The following is a 25,144-nucleotide window of genomic DNA, read 5'->3' as shown; positions in this document are numbered from 1 at the left end:
GTAACAAACAAACAAAACTCTGGCTCTGTGCCATGGTGTGTTGAACACTATTTGGGGGGGGGGGAGTGTAGAAACGTTTCTGGACTAAAGTGAAAGTTGGGAATTAAAAGTTAACATCAAAATTGAAACAAAGCCACATTTTGTGAAGTGCACACTAATAACAGTCCATTCGATCAAAGGATGTGATCTCACTTCACAGTAAAACAGGTCCTGCAAGCCCAGGTAACTCAGGAAGCAGAATGGTAATTATTCACAGAAGAAAGCAGGTAGTATACTGTTACATTACTACAGGAGAAAGTCAGAAGGTCACAAAGCTTACAGGGTAACTGACACAACTGAAACTGCTTGGCCCCCTTTAAAAAGAAATAATAAAATGGGAGAGAATGAAGCAAATTTACCTAACACAGCTTTGCAAGGTAAGTGCCAACAGCTTCTGAAATGGTAGCAATCAGACGTGTAAGTGGTGTCGATTACAAAGTGTGTGTGTATATGTGCTTGCGCGCACGCGCACCCCCGCTGAGTTTCGAGGTGTGCTTTGAAGGTGGGAAAAGAGGCGAGGATCGTTGTTTCTGAAGAAGCAGCTGTCTCCGTTTTACTTAACTACTCAGTCTACACAGAGACGTCAATTTGGTGAAGTAGGGAAAGCCTTATGCTTACGCCCCACTGTAATGCTGGAGAAATGGTACAACCTACTTCCTGTGCATTTTCATGTTAAACTTTTCCTAGCATTGGAAAAAATATCGATTTTTGTCTCTGTGGGATTTTAATTTGTAATCAAATTTTACCATCTCTGGGGTTTACCAGCTAAGTGTCCTTGTAATTAATATAACCTTTTTTTTTTTTTTTTTTTTAAGGTAGAAAACAAGTCTCAGAGGGCAGTATATCGTTAGGGAGAGCGGTTGGTTTTACAGGTTTTACTTCATCAGATACCTTTGTCCTTTGAAGGGACTGGCTTTGTTGACATTGGCTTGACTAGGCTTCTATGGTTAGGCTTGTTGATAGACACAAATACAAGTTCTCTTACACTTTCCACTTTTTTGAGTGAAGAAAGTTCCTTTTAAAAAAAGAAATAGAAAATGGGCTGAATGCATATTTGTTGCCATGATTTCTAGTAGTCTCCTCTCTTATGAATTATTTACCACCTTTACAAGTGACATTTTGAACAAGGTATTTTTTAAAAAAATCTACTTGATAATGATATTTTTATTTGTTTAATTATGTTCTTGTGAAGCTACCAACAAGAAAATCCCCAAACTGCTCAGTTTTCCATTAAATACACATAACCAAACATGTAAGTACATCTGTGAAATACAGCACACCTGAGAATAACAATAAGATGATCATGGACATGCCTGGTCATAAAAGTATATCACCCATTTTTATAGAGTTAAATAATCTTCCAGAATACCTGTTTTTTTCTTTATTTTCTTTAATTCTTTCTCTAACTATCTTGCTTAAGAATCCCAGAATTTTATTTCTATTTTTGCAGGTTGCCTAAAAAAAATTTTTTTGAAATACTGCATAAAATGCTGTTAAAATCATTTTTAATTTAAAGATTAATTTTAAAAGTTATTTAGTGCATTCTATTGAAAAACAAGGTAAAAGGCTCATTCAGTATAACTCTATGAAGTAATTTATTTGTATATGTTTTATGGACAAAATGATATTATGTACGTGATTATAACATATACCTTAACTGTCTCTGCAGTATTTTCCCATGGAAAAGTATATTGGAGGCATCTAGGTTGTTAAAGTTGCTCGTATAATAATGATTTTGTATCAGATGTATATGACTGTTTGGCAGCCCCCTGAATAGCTCATCCTAGGCCTTGTGGGTTCATCCCCTGAGTCTGTGTTTGGGATTGAAATAAACTGAGGAGTAACCTGGCCTCTCCCCTCATCATCCCTATTTGTGTCAGGATCAGAGGTAATATTTGCTTCTTATTTTAGAGTCCTATATTGTGTATAGATCTTCTGTTGTTTTGGTTTTTTTTTTCTTTTCTTTTCTTCTGGCCCTTTTATGTATGTTATGATTCTGGTAATATGTTCCACTGTGGAAGAATAACTTTCCCTTCCTCCTATCTATTGACTTTTCCAATTATTTACAGAATTAATAATTAGCATATATCAGAAAAACATGCATAAAATTTAAAACAAGAGCTATGATAAATAATTTGAATGTCATGGTTTGAGTTAGAAAACAATGTGCCTTGGTTCATAGTTGGGGAATACTTGTGAAATCAGTTCTATCCTGGGGTATTTTCCTTTGTTCACTCTGTGAAAACTTTTCAGTAGGAATGTGTACTCTTCTGATCTTATCTGAGTTGAAATGCATCCTTGGTAGGTCTACAAATAGTTCAGATATATCTTCTTGGAGTGTTGAAATGCTTCCATTCCAGATATATTTGCCTTAAGATTATTAAGTGAACCTATTAATCAGTGAGAATTAATGAGAAACAAAGGTGCTTCACCTTGGTTTGAAATTATTTCTGGATTTTTTTTTATATATAAAGGAAAGCGGTGTGGAGATAACTTGTACCTTTATTTGTATGTGTGAAGGTAAGAGATTTTGGATAAATTTGCTTAATATCTTATAAGACAAATCAGGATATATCCTGGAGTCTTTATTTATGGATTGCTCTGACAGTATTCTGGTTTCTATGCAATACCCAGTCCTATATCTGAGCTTGAGTTTAAAAATTACCAAAGTAAATGAAAAAGACATTTTGAAATATTGTTTAATCTTGCCTTTGACTTAACAGCATTTATAAAAGATTCTGAAGTTCTCTGAAATAATACTAATTATTGTCAGCTCTGCTTACAAATGAGTGTTCTCTAATAGAAATGACTACATTCAAATGTTTTGTACATTCAACCTATGGGTGATAGGTTTAAGAGTCTTGGCTATGAAGATAATAAGTATGTAATAAACAGAGGATTTTCATTAGAACTCCATCTTGTGCCTTGAATAATGGTTTCCTAAGGCCATGTATCTAGATTGTCTAGATTCATTGGACCATCTCTAATTACAACTTGGAGCACTAGCCATAGATGTTCAGAAATTATTCAGTTTAGCACTACATCCTGTAGGTCTCTGACCCATTATTATACCCAGGGAGCTGGTTGATTGTGCCCTGGTTAGTGGAGCCCTTAAGCTATCAACATTTAATGTTTCCAATGGTATTGGGAACCTATCTTTTGCTGAATGAGAGTGAAATCTTTCCAAGGTTATCTTCAGCTTAATGTGAACAGATCTCAAATATCTTTTCAAATATAAGAAGCAAACTCTCCCTTTCAGTCTCAATGATACAGTAACTCCACAGACATTTATGTAAAAATGTCTTACATGAAGGTTCATAATATTCTCTGGATTCATAAAATAGAATTATCTTGGGTAGGAGAGAATACTAGAAAAATTTTTTTCTAATTTTTGAAAATACAAATAAAATGTACAAATCATATGGCATCAGGAATAGGGGTAAGTGCTTTCTGAGCATTGTTATTTGCTGAGGAAAGAAAGCAGAATTTCCTTACATAATATCTATAAACACATGTACCACTGAGTGGCACATTGTCAGTTTGTGACAGTAGTGAAAGGACATGGCTGGGATGACAGGAGGGTGGAAACTCCCTTCTAGGCAGGGAGTTATCTGGAAAATGCCTTAGGCTAAGGCTCTCAAAAGGCTACACTTGGGCACGTAAGGGACCCTTACTTATTCTGTCTCAGGAAGGACAGGTATTTTCTGCTTCTCCCAGGGTTCTCATTAACCGGCAGGGCAGACCCTAATCAGAACTAAAATAAATAAATAAATAAGGGAAAGAATCTTTCACTACCCAGCTGTGTTCCTCATCCACTGAGTTCCTCCTACCTCAGGAACTCAGCCCCATGAGCTCTTCTTTCTCTCCTCCTCTTCCTTGGTCAAAACATGTTGAAGGCCACATGCCTCTTTGTAAAGAATATGATATACTAATTTATCCTCAGAATTATTTGACTAACAGGAATCTGAGTTCTGTGCCAGAACAACCTTGTGAGAGGAGGTTTCTTTGAGTGGGGTCTCCCCTGGGCTACGCAACACAACCTCATCACTCAGGCTGCCTACTTATCCGCTGCTCGGATGTTTTCCAGCATCTTCTAATTAAAGCCCTTCTAACCTTAGTTCTTCTTAGTTCTCTAGATTTCGGAAACCCCTATTCTAAAGGCTACAAAAGACTAGAACTCAAGTGGAAAAGATGTTTCCAAGTACAGAAGGTTGGCTAGACCGTTTCAAATGAAAGGCCAGTTCTAGGTAGCCGTCCGCAGAGAGGAGAACTCTTCACCAACCCACTGAAGGACAATTTGGCTGTCAAAGCTAGGGAAAAGAAATCTGTAGAATGTTAACATTTTCAAGGTAGAGAGGAGCTTAGAGGGCCTCAAGTCCAACATTTTTACTTTGTAGAGAAGCGAACAGAGATCCTTTGAAGGTACAAAAATTGCCCTTGGTTTCTCAGAAGCAGTTGCCAGAACCCAGGTCTCCACCCTAGCTGCCTAAAGCCTATAATTTGATGGAGGAATTTGGCACATTATTTTCTAGGGGTATTTACTTTCCTATTTCAAGAAGGGAAATCAGGCTTGTAAATGCTTTCCATATTGACATATTTAGTTTCTACAGTCATGACCTGGAAATCATTGTCCAGTATTCAGTCTGGCTTTTATAGGACTGCTCCATCCAGGCTTGGGTTTTCTCTTGACTCCAAAGAAGTTACTTTGGCTTTTGAGACATTTACTTATCTTTCATCACAACAAGGAGGGATTGGCTTGAAATTCCATAGGCACACGCAACAGATGTTTCTCATGATACAGCCATTTTTTAAAAAGAAATTATACTTATTCTGTTTGGCTAGTGTACGAAAAAAAAAAATCCAGGTGGGAACGTACCTTAGTGTCTGTGCTTCTAAGTTGCAACCCAAGGGAAGCAGTACTGCATACCCCAACCAGTTATACTGGCTTGGTGTGCGTGTTTACTTTCTATCATGGGAAAAATATCTCTGCGTTCATCATCATAAACCATGCCTATGAATGCTTTCTAAAACCCCAAAGAGGACTCACCAGTTTGTGAATCTTCCTTCCCACTCAATAGAACTTTAATAGTATTTTCAATTAAGAGAAGTGCACAGAGGTCTTGTGTAACCTATTTGTTTTCCAGGAGAAAGCTTTCACCACCTCTGAGTGAGAGGGTGGTATACTTGAAAACCTGAGGCACTTTGGAAATGAAATTTAGATATTGAGGTAACAGGGCATTTTGGAGTTGACATTTCCAGAAGCTCTGCTGGAGAGGTCTTATAATCTAAGGACAAAATCAAGCATAATCGGAACAAGTAAAATTGCAGAGAATGTCAAGGCATGAAATCCCAAGTGAGTCTGACTGAAGTGTGTAGGCCAAAGGGCATGAGAAGATAGATTGGGGACTTTTCCCAAGTACAAGGCAAAGAACCCTTGCAGCAGGCAAACAAGATTAGGAGATGAACTCTGAAATCAGAAATAAGAAATAGTTAAGGAAGTCAACATAACTGTGCCAAGAAGCTCTTTTTATCTTGTCTTTCTAAATGGAAATAGGATATTTACCTTTTTAGAAATAAAAGAGCAAGCAACATATTTGAATGGAACATGTGGTAAAGGCACTTAATAAGATGGAACTCTGTTAAAACCTGCTGCTGGGGGAAAAACCAATGCTTAAACACTCTGAAATTTAGAGTTTGTTCCTAGACTTCAAAATGATCTGAAGGGCAAAGTTTAGTCCCCTTGATTTAAATGATATTTTATGGCACTGAAATTGTTTTAAAGGGAAACATTTTTAGTTTTGATTAAAGTTACTATAAAACCTGGAAGAAAAGATGATGCATATCTACAGGCTGACTTGATTGTTTAAACATTATTATTAATAATGCAATTAAAATGTGTTCCATATATTTAAAAGGTTGGAGCTGTCTTTGAATCTGCTTCCTTTTTCTTAAAGAAATGAAACAAAGGGTACAGTAATAATCTGATGACTATACATGTATAAACACCATGTAATTATTACATTGTATGCCTATTCTCTAGATTTTGGAAAGAGTTGAAAAAAATTTAGCTAATCGAGTAGGACAGTAAGCAAATGTTCTTTGTATCATAGTTTTTTGGGGGGAGGATTATTAACCAAGTATGTACTTATTATTGGAGAGTGTTCCACTTGATACATAGGTGAGGGAAAAATGAGCTGCTGACAAGATTGCAAGTAAAATGTGATTAGGATGAAAACACATAAAAGGGCATTGAGCTTCAGTTGATCCTTTGAGCTTCTAAACTCTCTTCAGGAAAAGTATAGCTACATAGTTTTATTTAACAGGGCTATTTTGTTGCTCTATTGATAGATATGTTTAACCATCTCCACAGTTGAACACTTTGGAAGGCACACTTATAAATGCCATTATAATTTATATTGAAATACAATTCACCTGTCTTCTTTAAACCTCTGATCAATGTAATGCAAGTTGTACATTGTGTACTAAAAAACTGAGTGTGACTTAGAGGATAGGTGTAAAATCTTATCTACTAAAAGAGCCCCAAAGAGAATTGTTTTGAAAAGTCAACTACTGAATGTAATGCAATTCATATAAACATGAAAAAGATGCGCATGGATACCTATTAAACAACACAATCATCTTTGCCATGAGACTTCAGTTCTTGGTGAATGATTCATTTCAAGAATTGATTAAGCCTTTGAAACCATTCCATCTTAGTGATTCTTTTGTTTTCTCAAAAGTGAGTTCCTTTGCAAATACGGCATGAGAAGCATAGAGTATTGAAGCGTCACTGTGCTTTATTTTCCTCTTTGTTTATGGGCCTTTAATGCAATCACAGACAAGTCCCATCTTCTTTTAAACTATTGATAAAGCTTGAACAAATTTTCATCACATCCACATTTCTTGGTGGCAGTTTTCAGAGATGGAGAACTACACTTTGCCACAAAAGGGGGAAGTTGCTTCCATTCTTGTCAATTCTTGGTATTGTTGTAACCACAGACACATATCCAGGAAGTTATAGAGAAATCTAGGAATTTATAGACAGTTTCATAGAGGAGATATGATGTGAACTGACTCTGGACAGAATAAGTGGCAGAAAGAAGAAAGTCTTTCCTGGCAAAATGAACAGCAGAGACACAGCGTAGAAATTGTATCTGTCCATGCATTTACTTGCTTTATTTTCTACTCTTATTGAAAACAAAGGATTTTCCAAAAATTACTATAGTAGAGCCTTGAGCAACATGAGTTTGAACTGCACAGGTATACTCATATGTGGATTTCTTTCACTTAATACATACTACAGTACTACACAAACCAAAATTGGAACTGGGTTTGGAACCACAATCTGGAGGGCTGTAGGGCCCCCTGTAAGGTTGTCTGTGGATTTTCAACTTCATGGGGGGTGGGGGAGTTGATGCTCCTAACCCCTGAGTTGTTCAAAGGTCACTGTACTTTGAAATAGGATACAAATAAATAAACCTAATAAAAAATAAGGTTAAAATAATATAAGTTAAATTTTATATGTAAAATGTATGCCAAAATATTCTAAACAGCTACCAAACAAGTCACAAATTTGCTTTCAAGCTTCCTAGCAGTGAAAAGAAAGTAAGAAATTGGTTTTAAGATTAATGGTGTTCAAACCATATAAAAATGTGGCAATATTCAGGAGAGGCATAGATTTCTTGGTTAGACATGGTGATAGAGTCAAAATAATTTCTATAGATGACAGGAGACAGGCCTAATTAGAAGAAAGGTTTTTATTAGGCAACACTGAAACATAAAGGTAAAAGAATTATAGAGATAAAGAAAATAGTATTATTTAACTCATCTCAGAATCTTGACATGGATGATTTTCTTTGAGCCCCTTAAGCTGCTGCACTGTCCTATCAGATGTTTGTCAGAAAAAAAAAAAAATGCAGAAAAAAATTCAAACGTATAATAAGTCTGAAAATAAAAAGACAGAAAAAGAAAACAAAAGAATATTTAAGAAATATAGACTTTATAAAAACTAAGTTTACATGATTTAAATATTCACACTTAAAATTTCAGAATATAAAAAATAGGTCATTTTGAAAGTTAGGCTGCTATATATATTTTATAAGCATATGGTATTATGCAATTATCTCTCCTGGAGTGGATTTTATGTGGGTGTTTTGTGTTCATGTTGGTTAATGAAGGGTTTAGTACAGTCACTGTGACAGGTTTGGTGGTGGGGCTGTGGGTGGTAGGTGGGTCAGGGATAGAGAGTAATAATAAAGAAGAGCACATTGGTATTGATAATATTCATGTTGCATTGTAAATCTACTTTAAATACTTTAATCTGTAAACTCCAGGTACAATGAGGTAATAACGTTGCATTAAGTTTTTATTTTCCATACAGGTAAGTAGTAATTTGGGGGAAAAAATAGAAGAAAAATTAATGAGAAAATAGTAATGGTTTTTCATTCTTTTGTTTTGTTTTTAAACATCTTTATTGTAGTATAATTGCTTTACAATGGTGTGTTAGTTTCTGCTTTATAACAAAGTGAATCAGTTATACATATACATATGTCCCCATATTTCTTGATCTTGCATCTCCCTCCCTCCCACCATCCCTATCCCACCCCTGTAGGTGGTCACAAAGCACCGAGCTGCTCTCCCTATTCTATGCAGCTGCTTCCCGCTACCTATCTATTTCACGTTTGGTAGTGTATATATGTCCATGCCACTCTCTCACTTTGTCCCAACTTACCCTTCCCCCTCCCCATATCCTCAGGTACATGCTCTAGTAGGTCTGTGTCTTTATTCCCATCTTGCCCCTGGGCTCTTCCTGACCATTTTTTTTTTTTTTCCTTTTTTTCTTTTTAGATTCCATATATATGTGTTAGCATATGGTATTTGTTTTTCTCTTTCTGACTTACTTCACTCTTTATGACAGACTCTAGGTACATCCACCTCACTACAAGTAACTCAATTTCATTTTCTTTTATGGCTGAGTAATATTCCATTGTATATATGTGCCACATCTTCTTTATCCATTCATCTGTTGATGGACACTTAGGTTGTGTCCATCTCCTGGCTATTGTAAATAGAGCTTCAATGAACACTGTGGTACCTGACTCTTTTTGAATTATGGTTTTCTCAGGGTATATGCCCAGTAGTGGGATTGCTGGGTCACATGGTAGTTCTATTTTTATTTTTTTAAGGAACATCCATACTGTTCTCCATAGTGGCTGCATCAATTTACATTCCCACCAGCAGTGCAAGAGGGTGTCTTTTCTCCACACCCTCTCCAGCATTTATAGTTTGTAGATATTTTGATGATGACCATTCTGACTGGTGTGAGATGATATCTCATTGTAGTTTTAATTTGCATTTCTCTAATGAGTAATGATGTTGAGCATTATTTCATGTGTTTGTTGGCAATCTGTATATCTTCTTTGGAAAAATGTTTATTTAGGTCTTCTCCCCATTTTTGGATTGGGTTGTTTGTTTCTTTGATACTGAGCTGCATGAACTGCTTGTAAATTTTGGAGATTAATCCTTTGTCAGTTGCTTCATTTGCAAATATTTTCTCCATTCTGAGGGTTGTCTTCTCATCTTGCTTATGGTTTCCTCTGCTGTGTAAAAGGTTTTAAGTTTCATTAGGTCCCATTTGTTTATTTTTTTTTTTATTTCCATTTCTCTAGGAGGTGGGTCAAAAAGGATTTTGCTGTGATTTTCTGCCAATGTTTTCCTCTAAGAGTTTTAGAGTGTCTGGCCTTACATTTAGGTCTTAAATCCATTTTGAGTTTATTTTTGTGTATGGTGTTAGGGAGTGTTCTAATTTCATACTTTTACTTGTACCTGTCCAGTTTTCCCAGCACCACTTATTGAAGAGGCTGTCTTTTCTCCACTGTATATTCTTGCCTCCTTTATCAAAGATAAGGTGACCATATGTGTGTGGGTTTATCTCTGGGCTTTCTGTCCTGTTCCATTGATCTATATTTCTGTTTTTGTGCCAGTACCATACTGTCGTGATTACTGTAGCTTTGTAGTATAGTCAGAAGTCAAGGAGCCTGACTCCTCCAGCTTCCTTTTTCTTTCTCAAGATTACTTTGGCTATTTGGGCTCTTTTGCATTTCCACACAAATTGTGTAATTTTTTGTTCTAATTCTGTAAAAAATGCCAATGGTAGTGTGATAGGGATTGCATTGAATCTTTAGCTTGCTTTGGGGTGTAGAGTCATTTTCACAATGTTGATTCTCCCAATCCAAAAACATTGTATATCTCTCCATCTATTTGTATCATCTTTAATTTCTTTCATCAGTGTCTTATAATTTTCTGCATATAGGTCTTTTGTCTCCTTAGGTAGGTTTATTCCTAGATATTTTATTCTTTTTGTTGCAATGGTAAATGTGAGTGTTTTCTTAATTTCACTTTCAGATTTTGCATCATTAATGTATAGGAATGCAAGAGATTTCTGTACATTAATTTTGTATCCTGATACTTTACCAAATTCATTGATTAGCTCTAGTAGTTTTCTGGTAGCATCTTTAGGATTCTCTATATCTAGTATCATGTCATCTGCAAACAGTGACAGCTTTACTTCTTCTTTTCTAATTTGAATTCCTTTTATTTCTTTTGCTTCTGTGATTGCTGTGGCCAAAACTTGCAAATCTATGTTGAATAATAGTGGTGAGAATGAGCAACCTTGTCTTGTTCCTGATCTTAGTGGAAATGGTTTCAGTTTTTCACAATTAAGGACGATGTTGGCTGTGGGTTTGTCATACATAGCCTTTAATATGTTGAGGAAAGTTCCCTCTTTGCCTACTTTCTGGTGGGTTTTTATCATAAATGGGTGTTGAATTTTGTCAAAAGCTTTCTCTGCATCTATTGAGATGATCATATGGTTTTTCTCCTTCAATTTGTTAATATGGTGTATCACATTGATTGATTTGCATATATTGAAGAATCCTTACATTCCTGGGATAAACCCCACTTGATCATGGTGTATGATTCTTTTAATGTGCTGTTGGATTCTCTTTGCTAGTATTTTGTTGAGGATTTTTGCATCTATGTTCATCAGTGATATTGGCCTGTAGTTGTCTTTCTTTGTGACATCCTTGTCTGGTTTCTGTATCAGAGTGATGGTGGCATCGTAGAAAGTGTTTGGGAGTGTTCCTCCCTCTGCTATATTTTGGAAGAGTTTGAGAAGGATAGGTGTTAGCTGTTCTCTAAATGTTTGATAGAATTCTCCTGTGAAGCCATCTGCTCCTGAGCTTTTGTTTGCTGGAAGATTTTTAATCACAGTTTCAATTTCAGTGCTTGTGATTGGTCTGTTCATATTTTCTATTTCTTCTTGCTTCCGTCTCAGAAGGTTGTGCATTTCTAAGAATTGTCCATTTCTTCCAGGTTGTCCATTTTATTGTCATATAGTTGCTTGTAATAATCTCTCATGATCCTTTGTATTTCTGCAGTGTCAGTTGTTACTTCTCCTTTTTCATTTCTAATTCTATTGATTTGAGTCTTCTCCCTTTTTTTCTTGATGAGTCTGGCTAATGATTTATCAATTTTGTTTATCTTCTCAAGGAACCAGGTTTTAGTTTTATTGATCTTTGCTATCATTTCCTTCATTTCTTTTTCATTTATTTCTGATCTGATCTTTATGATTTCTTTCCTTCTGCTAACTTTGGGTTTTTTTGGTTCTTCTTCCTATAATTGCTTTAGGTTTAAGGTTAGGTCATTCCTTTGAGATATTTCTTGTTTCTTAAGGTAGGATTGTATTGCTATAAACCTCCCTCTTAGAACTGCTTTTGCTGCATCCCATAGGTTTTGAGTCATCGTGTTTTCATTATCATTTGCTTTTAGGTATTTTTTGATTTCCTCTTTGATTTCTTCAGTGATCTCTAGGTTATTAAGTAGTGTGTTGTTAGCCTCCATGTGTTTGTATTTCTTACAGAGTTTTTCCTGTAACTGATATCTAGTCTCATAGCGTTGTGGTCACAGAAGGTACTTGATATCATTATAATTTTTTTTTAATTTATGAAGGCTTGATTTGTGACGCAACATATGATCTATGCTGGAGAATGTTCCATGAGCACTTGAGAAGAATATGTATTCTGTTGTTTTTGGATGGAATGTCCTATAAATATCAATTAGGTCCATCTTGCTTAAGGTACCATTTAAAGTTGGTGTTTCCTTATTTATTTTCATTTTGGATGATCTGTCCATTGGTGAAAGTGGGGTGGTAAAGTCCCCTACTATGATGGTGTTACTGTTGATTTCCCCTTTTATGGCTGTTAGTATTTTGCCTTATGTACTGTGGTGTTCCTATGTTGGGTGCATAAATATTTACAATTGTTATACCTTCTTCTTGGATTGATCCCTTGATCATTATATAGTATGTAGTGTCCTTCTTTGTCTCTTGTAATAGTCTTTGTTTTAAAGTCCATTTTTTCTGATATGAGAATTGTTACTCCAGCTTTCTTTTGATTTCCATTTGCATGGAATAACTTTTTGCATCCCCTCACTTTCAGTCTGTATGTGTCCCTAGGTCTGAGGTGGGTCTCTTGTAGACAGCGTATATATGGGTCTTGTTTTCGTATCCATTCATCCAGTCTGTGTCATTTCGTTGGAGCATTTAATACATTTACATTTAAGGTAATTGTCAATATGTATGTTCCTATTCCCATTTTCTTAATTGTTTTGGGTTTGCTATTGTAGGTCTTTTCCTTCTCTTGTGTTTCTTCCCTAGAGAAGTTCGTTTAGCATTTGTTGTAAAGCTGGTTTGGTGGTGCTTAGCTTTTGCTTGTCTGTAAAGGTTTTATTTTCTCTGTCAAATCTGAATGAGATCCTTGTCTGGTAGAGCAATCTTGGTTGTAGGTTTTTCTCCTGTATCACTTTAAATATGTCCTGCCACTCCCTCCTGGCTTACAGAGTTTCTGCTGAAAGATCAGCTGTTAACCTTATGGTGGTTCTCTTGTGTGTTGTTTGTTGTTTTTCCCTTGCTGCTTTTGATATTTGTTCTTTGTATTTATTTTTTAATAGTTTGATTAATATGTGTCTTGGCATGTTTCTCCTTAGATTTATCCGGTATGGGACCCTCTGTGCTTCCTGGACTTGATTAACTATTTCCTTTCCCATATTGGAGAAGTTTTCAAGTATAATCTCTTCAAATATTTTCTGAGTCCCTTTCTTTTTCTCTTCTTCTTCTCAACCCCTATAATTTGAATGTTGATGCCTTTAATGTTGTCCCAGAGGTCTCTGAGACTGTCCTCAAATCTTTTCATTTTTTCTTCTTTATTCTTCTCTGCAGTAGTTATTTCCACTATTTTATCTTTCTGGCCACTTATCCGTTCTTCTGCCTCAGTTATTCTGCTATTGATCCCTTCTAGAGAATTTTTAATTTCATTTTTTGTGTTATTCATCACTGTTTGTTTGCCCTTTAGTTCTTCTAGGTCCTTGTTAAATGTTTCTTGTATTTTCTCCTTTCTATTTCCAAGATTTTGGATCATCTTTACTATCATTATTCTGAATTCATTTTCAGGTAGACTGACTATTTCCTCTTCATTTGTTATGTCTGGTGGGTTTTTGCCATGCTCTTTCATCTGCTGAGTGTTTCTCTGTCTTCTTATTTTGTTTAACTTACTGTGTGTGGGGTCTCCTTTTCACAGGCTGCTTGTTCATAGTTCCCGTTTTTTGGGGTGCCCGTCTCCAGTCGCTAAGGTTGGTTCAGAGGGTTGTGTAGTCTTCCTGGTGGAGGGGACTAGTGCCTGCATTTTGGTGGATGAGACTGGATCTTGTCTTTTTGGTGGGCTGGTACAACTCTGGTGGTGTGTTTTGGGCTTTCTGTGGCCTTATGATTTTAGGCAGCCTCTCTGCTAATGAATGGGGTTGTGTTCTTATCTTGCTAGATATTTGGCATAGGGTGTCCAACACTGTCGCTTGCTGGTCATTCAGTGGAGCTGGCTCTGTGCATTGAGATGGAGATCTCTGGCAGATTTTCACCATTTGATATTACATGGAGCTCGGAGGTCTCCTGTGGACCAGTGTCCTGAACTTGGCTCTCCCACTTCAGAGGTGCAGCCCTGGTGCCTGGCTGGAGCACCAGGAACCTGTCATCTACACGGCTCAGAATAAAAGGGGGGAAAAACAGAAAGAAATAAAGAAACAAGAAGATAAAATAAAATAAAGTATAATATAATAATATAAAGTTATTAAAATAATTATTTAAAAAATTTTTTAAATAATAAAAAAAAGGAAGAAAGAAGAGAGCAACCAAACCAAAAACCAAATCCACCAATGATAACAAGGGCTAAAAACTATACTTTAAAAAAAAAAAAAAGGACAGCCAGAACCCTAGGACAAATGATAAAAGCAAAGCTGTACAGGCAAAATCACACACAGAATCATACACATACACACTCCAAAAAAGAGAAAAAGTGAAAAATATGTATATATCATTGCTCCCAAGGTCCACCTCCTCAATATGGGATGATTCCTTGTCTATTCAGATATTCCACAGATGCAGGGTACGTCAAGTTGACTGTGGAGATTTTATCCGCTGCTCCTGAGGCTGCTGGGAGAGATTTCCCTTTCTCTTCTTTGTTCCCACAGCTCCTGGGGTTCAGCTTTGGATTTGGACTTGCCTTTTGCATGTAGGTCGCCTGAGGGTGTCTGTTCTTTGCTCAGACTGGGCGGGGTTAAAGGAGCAGCTGCTTCAGGGGCTCTGGCTCAGTGAGGCCGTGGGGAGGGAGGGGTACGGATGCAGGGCGAGCGTGCAGCGGCAGAGGCCGGCATGAGGTTGCACCAGCCTGAGGCGTGCTGTGCTTTCTCCCGGGGAAGTTGTCCCTGGATCCCGGGACCCTGGCAGTGGCCGGCTGCACAGGCTCCCGGGAAGGGAGGTGTGGATGGTGACCTGTGCTCATACACAGGCTTCTTGGTGGCAGCAGCAACAGCCTTAGCATCTCATGCCCTTCCCTGGGGTCCACGCTGTTAGCTACGTCTCATGCCCGTCTCTGGAGCCCATTTAGGTGGTGCTTCTCTTTCACCCTGAAACAATGGTCTCTTGCCTCTTAGGCAGGTTCAGACTTTTTCCCGGACTCCCTACCCGCTAGCCGTGGTGCACTAGTCCCCTTCAGGCTGTGTACATGCAGCCAACTCCAGTCCTCTCCCTGAGATCCGACCTTGGAAGACAGATCATCAGTTCCCAGCCCCCACCGGCCCCGGCGGGTGAGCAGACAAGCCTCTTGGGCTAGTGAGTGCTGGTCGGCACTGATCCTCTGTCCGGGAATCTCTCCACACCCCTGTTGCTGCACTCTCCTCCATGGCTCCAAAGCTTCCCCCCTCCGCCACCCACAGTCTCCGCCCGTGAAGGGGCTTCTAGTGTGTGGAAATCTTTCCTCCTTCACAGCTCCCTCTCACTGGTGTAGGTCCCGTCCCTATTCTTTTGTCTCTGTTTATTCTTTTTTCTTTTGCCCTACCCAGGTACATGGGGGGTTTCTTGCCTTTTGGGAGGTCTGAGGTCTTCTGCCAGCGTTCAGTAGGTGTTCTGTAGGAGTTGTTCCACACATAGATGTATTTCTGATGTATTTGTGCAGAGGAAGGTGATCTCCATGTCTTATGCTTCTGTCATCTTGAAGCTCCTCCCGCTTGTTTTTCATTCTTGAGTCTGAGTTTTCATCATTTTTAGGTTCATATTTTATATTATTTTCAGTTTATCATTTGATCTCTATGGATTTCCTTTAGGCATCATCTTTTTTCTAAATTAGAAAACTAGTAATATTGCTTACATTTTTAGAAATTAATAATTGCTGTTATATTTATCAAAATACTTTTACATAACAACATAATTCATAATAACATTGGTTAATAGAATGCTCTAGAAAGGTAGTCATCAGATGAAATTTTCATTTTTATAGGTTGATTAGTAAATATTTGTTTTCATAATTACATAAATAAAAAGAAAAAAAACAGTATTCATTGGGTACTAAATTTAAGTGGAAATTTACTAAGCTTATTTGAATCTCACAACAATCTTGACCTTTTCTCTTTCCCTCTAACAAATATACTAAGGCAATTCCCAACTAAAAGCTCTGCCTACTGGTAATGTCTGCTGAACTTCCTATGGTTTGTTCCTTTGTGTCATTCAATCATCAGATTAAATATCATCCCAATGATTCCTTCTCTAGCCTCTCAAACTAAAGAAGCCCATCTCTGTCTTAATGCCTGATTTTAAATATCTTACCATGAGCCCTGTTTTTTTTTGGGGGGGGTGTATATTTTTTTATTGCCTATTTCCCCATGATAAAATGTTCTCTCTCTGAGATAAAAGATAAAGCTGGCTGTATTTCTAGCCTAGAACCATAGCTAACACATACTATATTTTTCAACAAGTATAAGTTTAACATGCTCAGAAAAAACAAACATAAAATGCAAAATATTTGTTTCTAGCCAATTTACATTTGTTGTAACATGAAAATTAGTTGATCATAAAGTAGCAGTCACTTAACATGGTAAAGACAAAGCAGAATAAAACAAGAAGACTTAAATAAAAATTGACAAATAAAAAAGTGTTAAAATTGAAAAAGATCTTTTTCCAGAATGATAGTTGACATAGAGTTTCTATTCTAAGATATAGGGAGCAGCGTCTTGTTCATTTTCATTTCCTCTGGTTCTGTGTTACAGTGACTTTGGTCGGGGTTAACTTGATGAGCTCTCAAAGAGTCCAAGTATGAAACTATGATGATGATGGTGCTGATGGAAGAAAACACTTAAGTGTATACTCTGTGCAAGGGACTGTTTCAAGTGTTCAACATTTATTATTTTGATGAATCTTCATAACCATTTAATGAGGAGCATATGCTCAATAAATACAAATATAAATAATTATGTGGCTATATTTTCCTTCTGCTTTATTTCTAATTCATCTTCATCACTGTCCATCATCTCATAGTGATGGAGAGCTGAGTTCATGTGATAACAATGGGATTTGACAAAAAATAAATGTGACAGATACTTGAGGTTAAATTGGTGTTTGCTTGTATTAAATGCTGAAGGAGGAAGAGATTGTAAAAACTGGGTTTCTGGCTTAGGTGACAGAGAGAGTAGAATTGTTAACTGATTTAGGGAGTGTAGGATGGGGAATAGTTTAGGGGAGAGAAATATGAGACTTCTTTAGACAAAAATGATTTTAAGCTATAAGTTTAATTGTTGAAAATGTCCAGGACTTAAACTGTTAAAATGAGACTAGACCTTGAGACAGAGAACTAGGATGGAGTTAAGGAGTTGGAAGTTATTAAACCTTAAGTCATAGATGATGTTTTGGATAGATGAGATTGTACAGAGATAGGAGTTAAAGTAAGAAGAGAAGACTGATGGTAGAGTCTAGAAAACACTGGTGTCTAAATCTGAGTAGAAATGAAAGAAAATAGGATGGGGTCATGGGAGAGAGAGAAGATACAAATGACAGAATTTTGGGGGAAATGCACTGTGGGGGGTGGGGTGGTTTCTATATAAGAAGGGTGAAATATGTCAAATGATGGAATAGTCAGTTGAGTAGCTAGGACTTGGTGATTCAAGCCTGGAATAAAGGTGAGACATGAGGAAGAAACAATTCGAAAATGATCAGGAATGAGGGCAAAGGAGGAGACAAAATTATAAAATCTCAGGAGCTTAAAATAGTAGAAGTTCAATAGTTGTACCCTGGGAAATGACTGTTGTTAGGGAGTTGGAGAAATAAAAGTGAACAAAGGAGGCAATTGCATCACAACAGTTCTGTGACTTAAGTATAATTTCCAGTTTTTGCAAATGAGCAAACACTGTCAGTGAGGGAGGGGATGAAGGTGTCAAAATAGAAGGAGTGTGTCCGATGAAGATGAGGACTTTGATCATTAGAACCACTTTAAGAGCAGGAGGGCAGCTTTCTTTCTATAAGGAAGAATAAGAGTGAGTATAATGACAGATTCCCCGGGTTACAGAGAAGAGTGGGTGATGGAACTCATGCCAATGGCCTGCATCTTTGCAGTAAAGGATGAGTTCAACCAGCCAAGAGTTAGGGTGGGGCTGGGTGTTGAATCCATGAAAGATAAATAAAAGGATTGACCAGAAGCAGCCTCAGTCACGTTAGACAGGAGATACTGTCAGTGAATGTGGGAAAGCAAGAGGGAAAAAAAGCAGGCTGATTATTAAGCTAGTTTTCACAGAGACATGAGTGAGTTTGTGTGAGAGTGAGTGTGTGTGTTTTATTGGCTTGTCTACAGATTAGCTAGAGATGGTTATTTTGGAATACTTAGGCTTCCTCATTTAGCACACCCAATAAGCCTACTCTAGCTAGTGTTCTTCAGATTGCATGTCACTGCCCTATAGCAGAACTAGAAGAGAGAGAACATTTCATTACAAATCCATCCAGTTTTTTTTTTTTTCTTTTTTTGTGATACGCGGGCCTCTCACTGTTGTGGCCTCTCCCATTGTGGAGCACAGGCTCCGGACGTGCAGGCTCAGCGGCCATGGTTCACAGGCCTAGCCGCTCCATGGCATGTGGGATCTTCCCGGACTGGTGCACGAACCCGTGTCCCCTGCATCGGCAGGTGGACTCTCAACAACTGTGCCACCAGGGAAGCTCCATCCAGTTTTTGAAAAGCAATGGAACACCCAGGCTTGACTGCAAATCAGCTTTTGTAGTGGTATCTTCTCATCTATGTGACATTTGCAAAGCACCAATATATACCACTAGCCGTAGAGCAGGAATGTGACAGATGTATGGGACTTTGGGATGAGGGGGATGCACTTCCATTTGACTTTGTTTGAAGAAAGCAAAATGAGGTTGGGATCAATGTTTATTCACTCAGAGGTTTCAAGACTCTTGGATAATCAGTGATTCACGTCAGGGTTTGTATGATAATGTTATTAGCATCATTAATAATGAAAAGAATAAGTAATACCATTGGACATTTAATAAATACCAGAAAGAGGCAAAGCTAGAATTTAAATCTAGGACATATATGACTTTATTGCTTCTTAACTGCTGCATTTCCCAGGAGTAAGTACCATTTTAAAAGAGCTACTTTAAAAGAAATTAGGCTGTCCAAGGAGAATGTTTCAAATATTTACCATTTATATCCATATGCAAAAATTAGTGACTGTTAATTTTTACTACTGAAAAGAGTCCATTCTATAGCTGATATATCTGCTTTTCTATGAATATTGTATTTTATAAAAACTCACATAACATGATGTATACACATAGTGTTTTCTGTTTGGATGCATCATGATTCCTCTTGTCCTACCTACCCTCACATCCTTATGATATTTCCATCATATCTACATTCCTGGCACTTTTATTGAAGGTGATAAAGCTCTGAAGAAGTAGTTTGAGGTAAATGGGTTCTACTAAATTCAAGAATGTTTTGACCATTAACCTTAAGTTTGAAGTTTTAGGTGACCACAAACCAGTATAAAGGAATATAGATTTACCTCTACAAAATATATCTTGCAGAGGTTTTTAAACAATTGATGCTTTGCTGAATGTAGGGAATATTTCCTCTTCAGTGTTTCTAACTTAACAAATTACATGTAAAAACCATAAACTCCTTTATATTATCCATAAACACAATAAAAAATGTTACAACACATAACTTTGACTTAGTCAATAATTCTAGGCTTAGCCTTAGGGTTTGAAGAGAAAATTATTCCTCTTACACATTTTAATTATGCTATAAACTTTGGGAAATAGCTATTGATCTTCAGCATCTGGCATCAGAAAGTTGTTTGTTTCTTGTTCTGTAGCCAGTGAAAGGATGCCAGACAGACTAAAAATGAAGAATTTCAGGGAAATCAAAGGTACGGTAAAGGATATATTTTGGTTGCATTTGAGTAACTTAAAAGTTAAGAAATTTAAAGATCATCTCTAAATATCTTTCTGCTGGAAGCTAGGAACAGTTGAGGTAAGAAATATATTACCTTGTTTTAAGAAAAAGCTGTTCACTAGTGGAACTCTTGATTATCTCTAACATTTTAATACAGAAATAGGAGGGCCTAATCAGAAAACTTTTTTTAAACTTAACACGTTTAAGGTTCTCCAGTGCTTATAGAGTGGTGAACATTGTGATGATCATTTTAGAAGTAATTATTTCACAACTTTTTATCATCAAATCAGTAAAATGGGTAAAACCCTCCATTCTGCTAAAATTAAAGAGATATCTAACATCTATGGTGATGATAATGAAGAAGAGGAGGAGGATAGAAGAGGGAGGGGGAGGAGGAGAGAATAGTTGCTATATGCTGACCTTTTGTTGGGGAATGGGCATTGCTATAAACACTTTACTTATATAGCCAGATTGAAGCCTTACATCCATCATATAAGAATGGAAGGCTCAGCCAGGTTAAGTAACTCTGTCAGGGTTATATAGGAACTAAGAGGTAGAGCTGGGTTTCAAACCTAGGTCTGTCTGACTCATATAATGAAATAGGCTCCTTCAGTGCCATTTTCAGCAAGTTGAAAATTCTTTCACATTTAGAGCATTTAAAATAGATTTATATTTAAATTTAAACATATCAAATTTAGTATTAAGCATTTGTTCATTCGACAACTATTCACTGCTGTATGATTATGTACCAGACATAGTGTTAGGAGCTACTGAAGCTAAATTCAATGAGTCATGGACTACAGCAACTCCTGATCTGCTATGGGAGATATTACACAATAATACAAAACGGAAAAAAATGTTTATATAAATACATACACATACATGTATATATATGAATATGTTGTTTATGGATCTTCAGAGTTCTCTGATAAACATTCTGTAATTACCCCCTCTTGAATTTCGGAATCTAATTAAGTGTATGGTCATTTAACTTTGACGCTATGATGCCTTGTTTGGTCAGTTTGGGAGCCTCAGTATCTTTATAACCCCAGCCATTAAAGATGCTATTTTGAGAGCATCAGCGGGGAATCTGTATTGACTTTTCTTGCCACGAGGCACCCCCTACCTCTTCACAGTAGGAACTAATGAGTAGTAATCTTCATCCATTTCTTCCCTACCCATTTCTTCCAAACTCACAATGTAATTAAATCTATTGGTTAAAGAATCTGTTAGTATTCCATGTACCTAATGCCTTTAATATTGCTTCTGGATGCAGTGGATAGCACTAATCTATTTATTTTAGTTTTATATAAAATATAAAACTAAAACTCAAAATATAACTTTTGAAAGATAATATACACATCTGTATTTATGAAAAAAGTGCTGTTTTTTCCAACTATGCTTTAATTTTGGGGCTGTCATCCAGGTTGCACTGAAACTTTTGCACATATTAGGGATTTAATCTGGTAGAGATAGGTAATAGGCGGTCAGTTTTTAGCCATGGAAGGTATAAGCAAAATTTTCAACCCTGGATTTATTTTTTGTTTTAATCTTAGACATTGAAGACAGAAGCTAATGATAGGTGCAGAGTCTCTCATCCGCTTTATAACTTTCTCCAAGGTAGTATAATAAGTATGTGAGATAAGGTGCCTAAGCCAGTTTAGTGCCTTTGAGCAAACATTAGTCATGGGATTTAGGCATTTTATAATGGTTCATGTTTTTAAAAGAAATATGTGAAGGCTACTATATGCTAGGTAATGGTCCTCGGAATTTTATTAAGTCATCTTATTTCATTCTCACAACAATGTTTAAAGCTATTATCAGCTTTTAATTTACTATATGTGTGCAAGTCATCTTGCCTGGAAGCAAATGAATGGAAAGAGGGAAGTTTAAGCAGAGGGGTGATATTTGATTCCTCCTTAAACAATGAAGATTTCTCCATTCAAATAAGTGGAAAGGTTACTGGAGGGATACAAAACCAGCTGTGCAGGACATGCTGGCATGACTTGTGTGTTTGTAGAATTTCAAACACTGGTTTATAGTATGTGCCCAAAAAACAGTAGCTACTGGAGTGCTGACTTTGTTTTTCCAGGCTAGTATAAAACATGTTTGCTGCCCACTGATTACAGTGGAGTTTTAAGGCTAGTTAAACTGTCAACAGAGTAGATGGTACTAGGCCGTTTTACTTCATCTCAGCCTATGTGGGCCTATATAGTGAAGGCTTTGTGCCCATTTGCCAGATTGCATGTGAACACATGTACACATGTCACAGATGTTAACCACAGTTTAGGTGAGTTGCTTTTGTGGAAAGCATCAGATTTCTTCATAAATTTGCTCTTATATGAGAACAGAATATCACTGCCTCTCGACTTCAGTCTCCCCTACTGGTACTTAATATGCCAAGTTAAAATGCTTGCATAGTGGACAAGAGAGCAGCATGGGGATTTCCTGGCTCTCTTTCCTGTCAAATTGACAGGTTGCATTGCAGCAGGTGTACAGCAAAGCAATTAAGAATGCACAGGTTGACAAAGCATGTCTTGTATGACTGCAAGCATTTTATATGAATGACATGTCATGGCAAATATTGGCCTCAAGATTATACCTAGAGTTCTGGGGTGTGAGGGCAACATATATGCATATAAAAGCATCACTGAGAAGGTGAATACTCAGGAAAAATAATCTTGAGTAGGAGTCTATATAAAATATACCTTATATTGCAATGTAAGGTATATTTTTTGCTACTTAGATATTCTACAAATGTCCTATTTATATGAGTAGATGCAATAAGCTTCTGTCTTGGGTGATGTGAGTTTTTGACTCACATCAGCTGAACAACTCATTCAGCTGCCAGCAGGACAGAGAATCTGGTTTGTTAAAATTCATGTTTGGAAAAAAATCCAGTGTCATCCAATTCACTTTAAGAACACAGTTAGCCCTTGGTATCAACCTCTCCACTTGTAGTATGCCTGACTTATTTCACATGTAATAAAATAACTTAATATGAGTGTCATTGCCTTGCTCACTAATTTTCAAAAATAATCAAAAAGCAAGAGTGAAAAGAGTAGATTTTAGGTGATAAGTAAAATAATTGTTCACCATGTATATACCCACAAACATTTGCATAGAAATTTAAGAACAATATGGATTTCCAGAAACTTTTCCATAGAGGATCAGTTGACAGACCCCCCCCCCCCATTAAGGATTTCTGTGTTCACGTGCATTTTTTAAAAATTATTTTTCTGAGGAACTGTAAGCACACCAAAGTTATTTTATTTTATTTTATTTTATTTATTTTTAAATTTTTTTTTTTTTTTTTTGCTGCGTTGGGTGTTCGTTGCTGTGCGTGGGCTTTCTCTAGTTGTGGCGAGTGGAGGCTACTCTTTGTTGCGGTGCACGGGCTTTGCATTGTGGTGGCTTCTCTTGTTGTGGAGCACAGGCTCTAGACGCGCAGGCTTCAGTAGTTGTGGCACACGGGCTCAGTAGTTACGGCTCTTGGGCTCTAGAGCTCCATGGCATGCAGGATCCTCCCAGACCAGGGCTCCAACGGCTGTCCCCTGCATTGGCAGGAGGATTCCCAACCACTGCGACACCAGGGAAGTCCCTCACGTGCATTTTTAAAGAGACAGGGTAAATAGATTTCATCAGATTTTCAAAGGAATGCATAATCCGAACAGCATTAAAATGATTCCTAAAATCCTTTTAATATGAAAAATTAATTCACTTTATGTCTCAATATATTTCTGTAAGACTTACTAAATTTTCTCCAGAGGAAAAAAATGTCCTATATTCTAAGAAAAAATCATTCTGTGCCCCCTAATTTATGACTAAAATAACTCTAATTTGCAGTATAAAAAACTGTGATAGCAAAGAATTTTCTGTACTTTTTGATCAACATTTAAAAGCAATCTCCAAGTAAAGTAATATATTGCCAGTGAGGATTAAGATGGAGTGTTATTTGACTATTTTTCATTTTACTGGACTATTAAAACTATATATGAAGGTGCTATCTATATTTCTAATATAGAAATAAATGCTTAGGAGAAATAAGCATAGTGCTATATTAATGCTCTAGTGCTATATTAATAGTTAATTTTTGTAAGTTCCCTTTTACTAATCCACTTAAAAATGGATTAAAGTGAAATCCTGAACATTTTTGGAAGGAATAAAAGGTATATTTTACGACTTGTACAAAAACCTAATATTTCTATCAGACTTGTTCCCAACACATATGTTATAATATATACTATATATTCATTTTAATGTAATCAGATATTAATAGCACAAATAATCTTGGATTTTAGCAGAATGATACATTTTACACAAAAATATAGTAAGAATATTTTTCTTCTTTATTGTATATGCAAAGGTAGGAAAGGATACTGAAAAGGGTTTGGGTTCTTATTCTAAGACTCCATCAGAGTAATATAGTGAGAGATACAAGACTCATTGACAACAATTGCAGAATACTTGAAGTGTGTTTTGTTTTCGATTTTACTCTTTAACTTGTTTGCCACATTTTCTTTCTAACATGGCTAACCACCCTCTAGCCTTTTTTCCTCTCTGTTCCTCCCATCATATACCCTTCTTAAGATACTTTGGCATAAAATGATCCAATAAAATCCTTCACAGTAAATGGTTATTATATTTGCAATGATGGAATTTCAGGCATAAGTGGGAGATTTATTTTTGTATGGTAACACCTGCTCTACATCCTTAAAAAAAAAAAAATACCGCATTGATGACATCTGTTTGTATTTTAAGGTTAATGAGGTCTCATTTCCCCTCCTACTTAATTATTCCTCATTCACTGTATCATATGTGAAATTCCACAGCCTGAAAATCTTTATAGCCAAACAAATGCTATTGACTAAGTTAATGATTTATTATCTTTCTCTATTTTATTCATTTTAATGGCCATCTTTTGTAGGATGGCCTGAAGAGGAGGTATTTTGGACTGTGGTCTTAGTTGTGTCCTGCCTTAGCTTGGGCTACCATAACAAAATGCCATGGGCTGGGTGCCTTAAATAGCAGATGTTTATTTCTCACAGTTCAGGAAGTTCGGAAGTCCAAGATCAAGGTGCCTGCACATTCAGTTCCCAGTGAGAGCCTTCTTTTTGGCTAGAAGATGACTGCCTTCTTGCTCTGACCTCAAATGGCACAGGGAGAGGGAGAGCTCATGTCTCTCTTCTTATAAGGACACTTATCCCATCATGTGGGTCCTACCCTCTTGAACTTATCTAAACCTAATTACCTCGCTAAGGTAGTACCCACCTCCAAAT

The 25,144-nt window shown here is 36.8% G+C and overlaps 1 protein-coding gene across 1 annotated transcript in view; it reads left to right on the top strand.

Annotated features, from left to right (window-relative positions):
* Nucleotides 1-358: 358 nt before the first annotated feature.
* The window catches only part of NAALADL2 (N-acetylated alpha-linked acidic dipeptidase like 2), a gene marked incomplete at its 3' end in the record, with an annotated part of 1,068,176 nt that continues 1,043,390 nt past the window's right edge, over nt 359-25,144 (top strand). Inside the window, exon 1 of the mRNA XM_079705513.1 lies at nt 359-416. Coding sequence (XP_079561639.1) covers nt 374-416 — 43 coding nt within the window. The 5' untranslated portion in view covers nt 359-373. The remainder of the gene's footprint in view (nt 417-25,144) is intronic.

Source organism: Hyperoodon ampullatus (genome assembly GCF_949752795.1).
Source record: "Hyperoodon ampullatus genome assembly, chromosome: 5".
In the NCBI taxonomy this organism is placed as follows: Eukaryota; Metazoa; Chordata; class Mammalia; order Artiodactyla; family Ziphiidae; genus Hyperoodon; species Hyperoodon ampullatus.
This window is presented reverse-complemented; position numbering and strand designations above follow the sequence as displayed.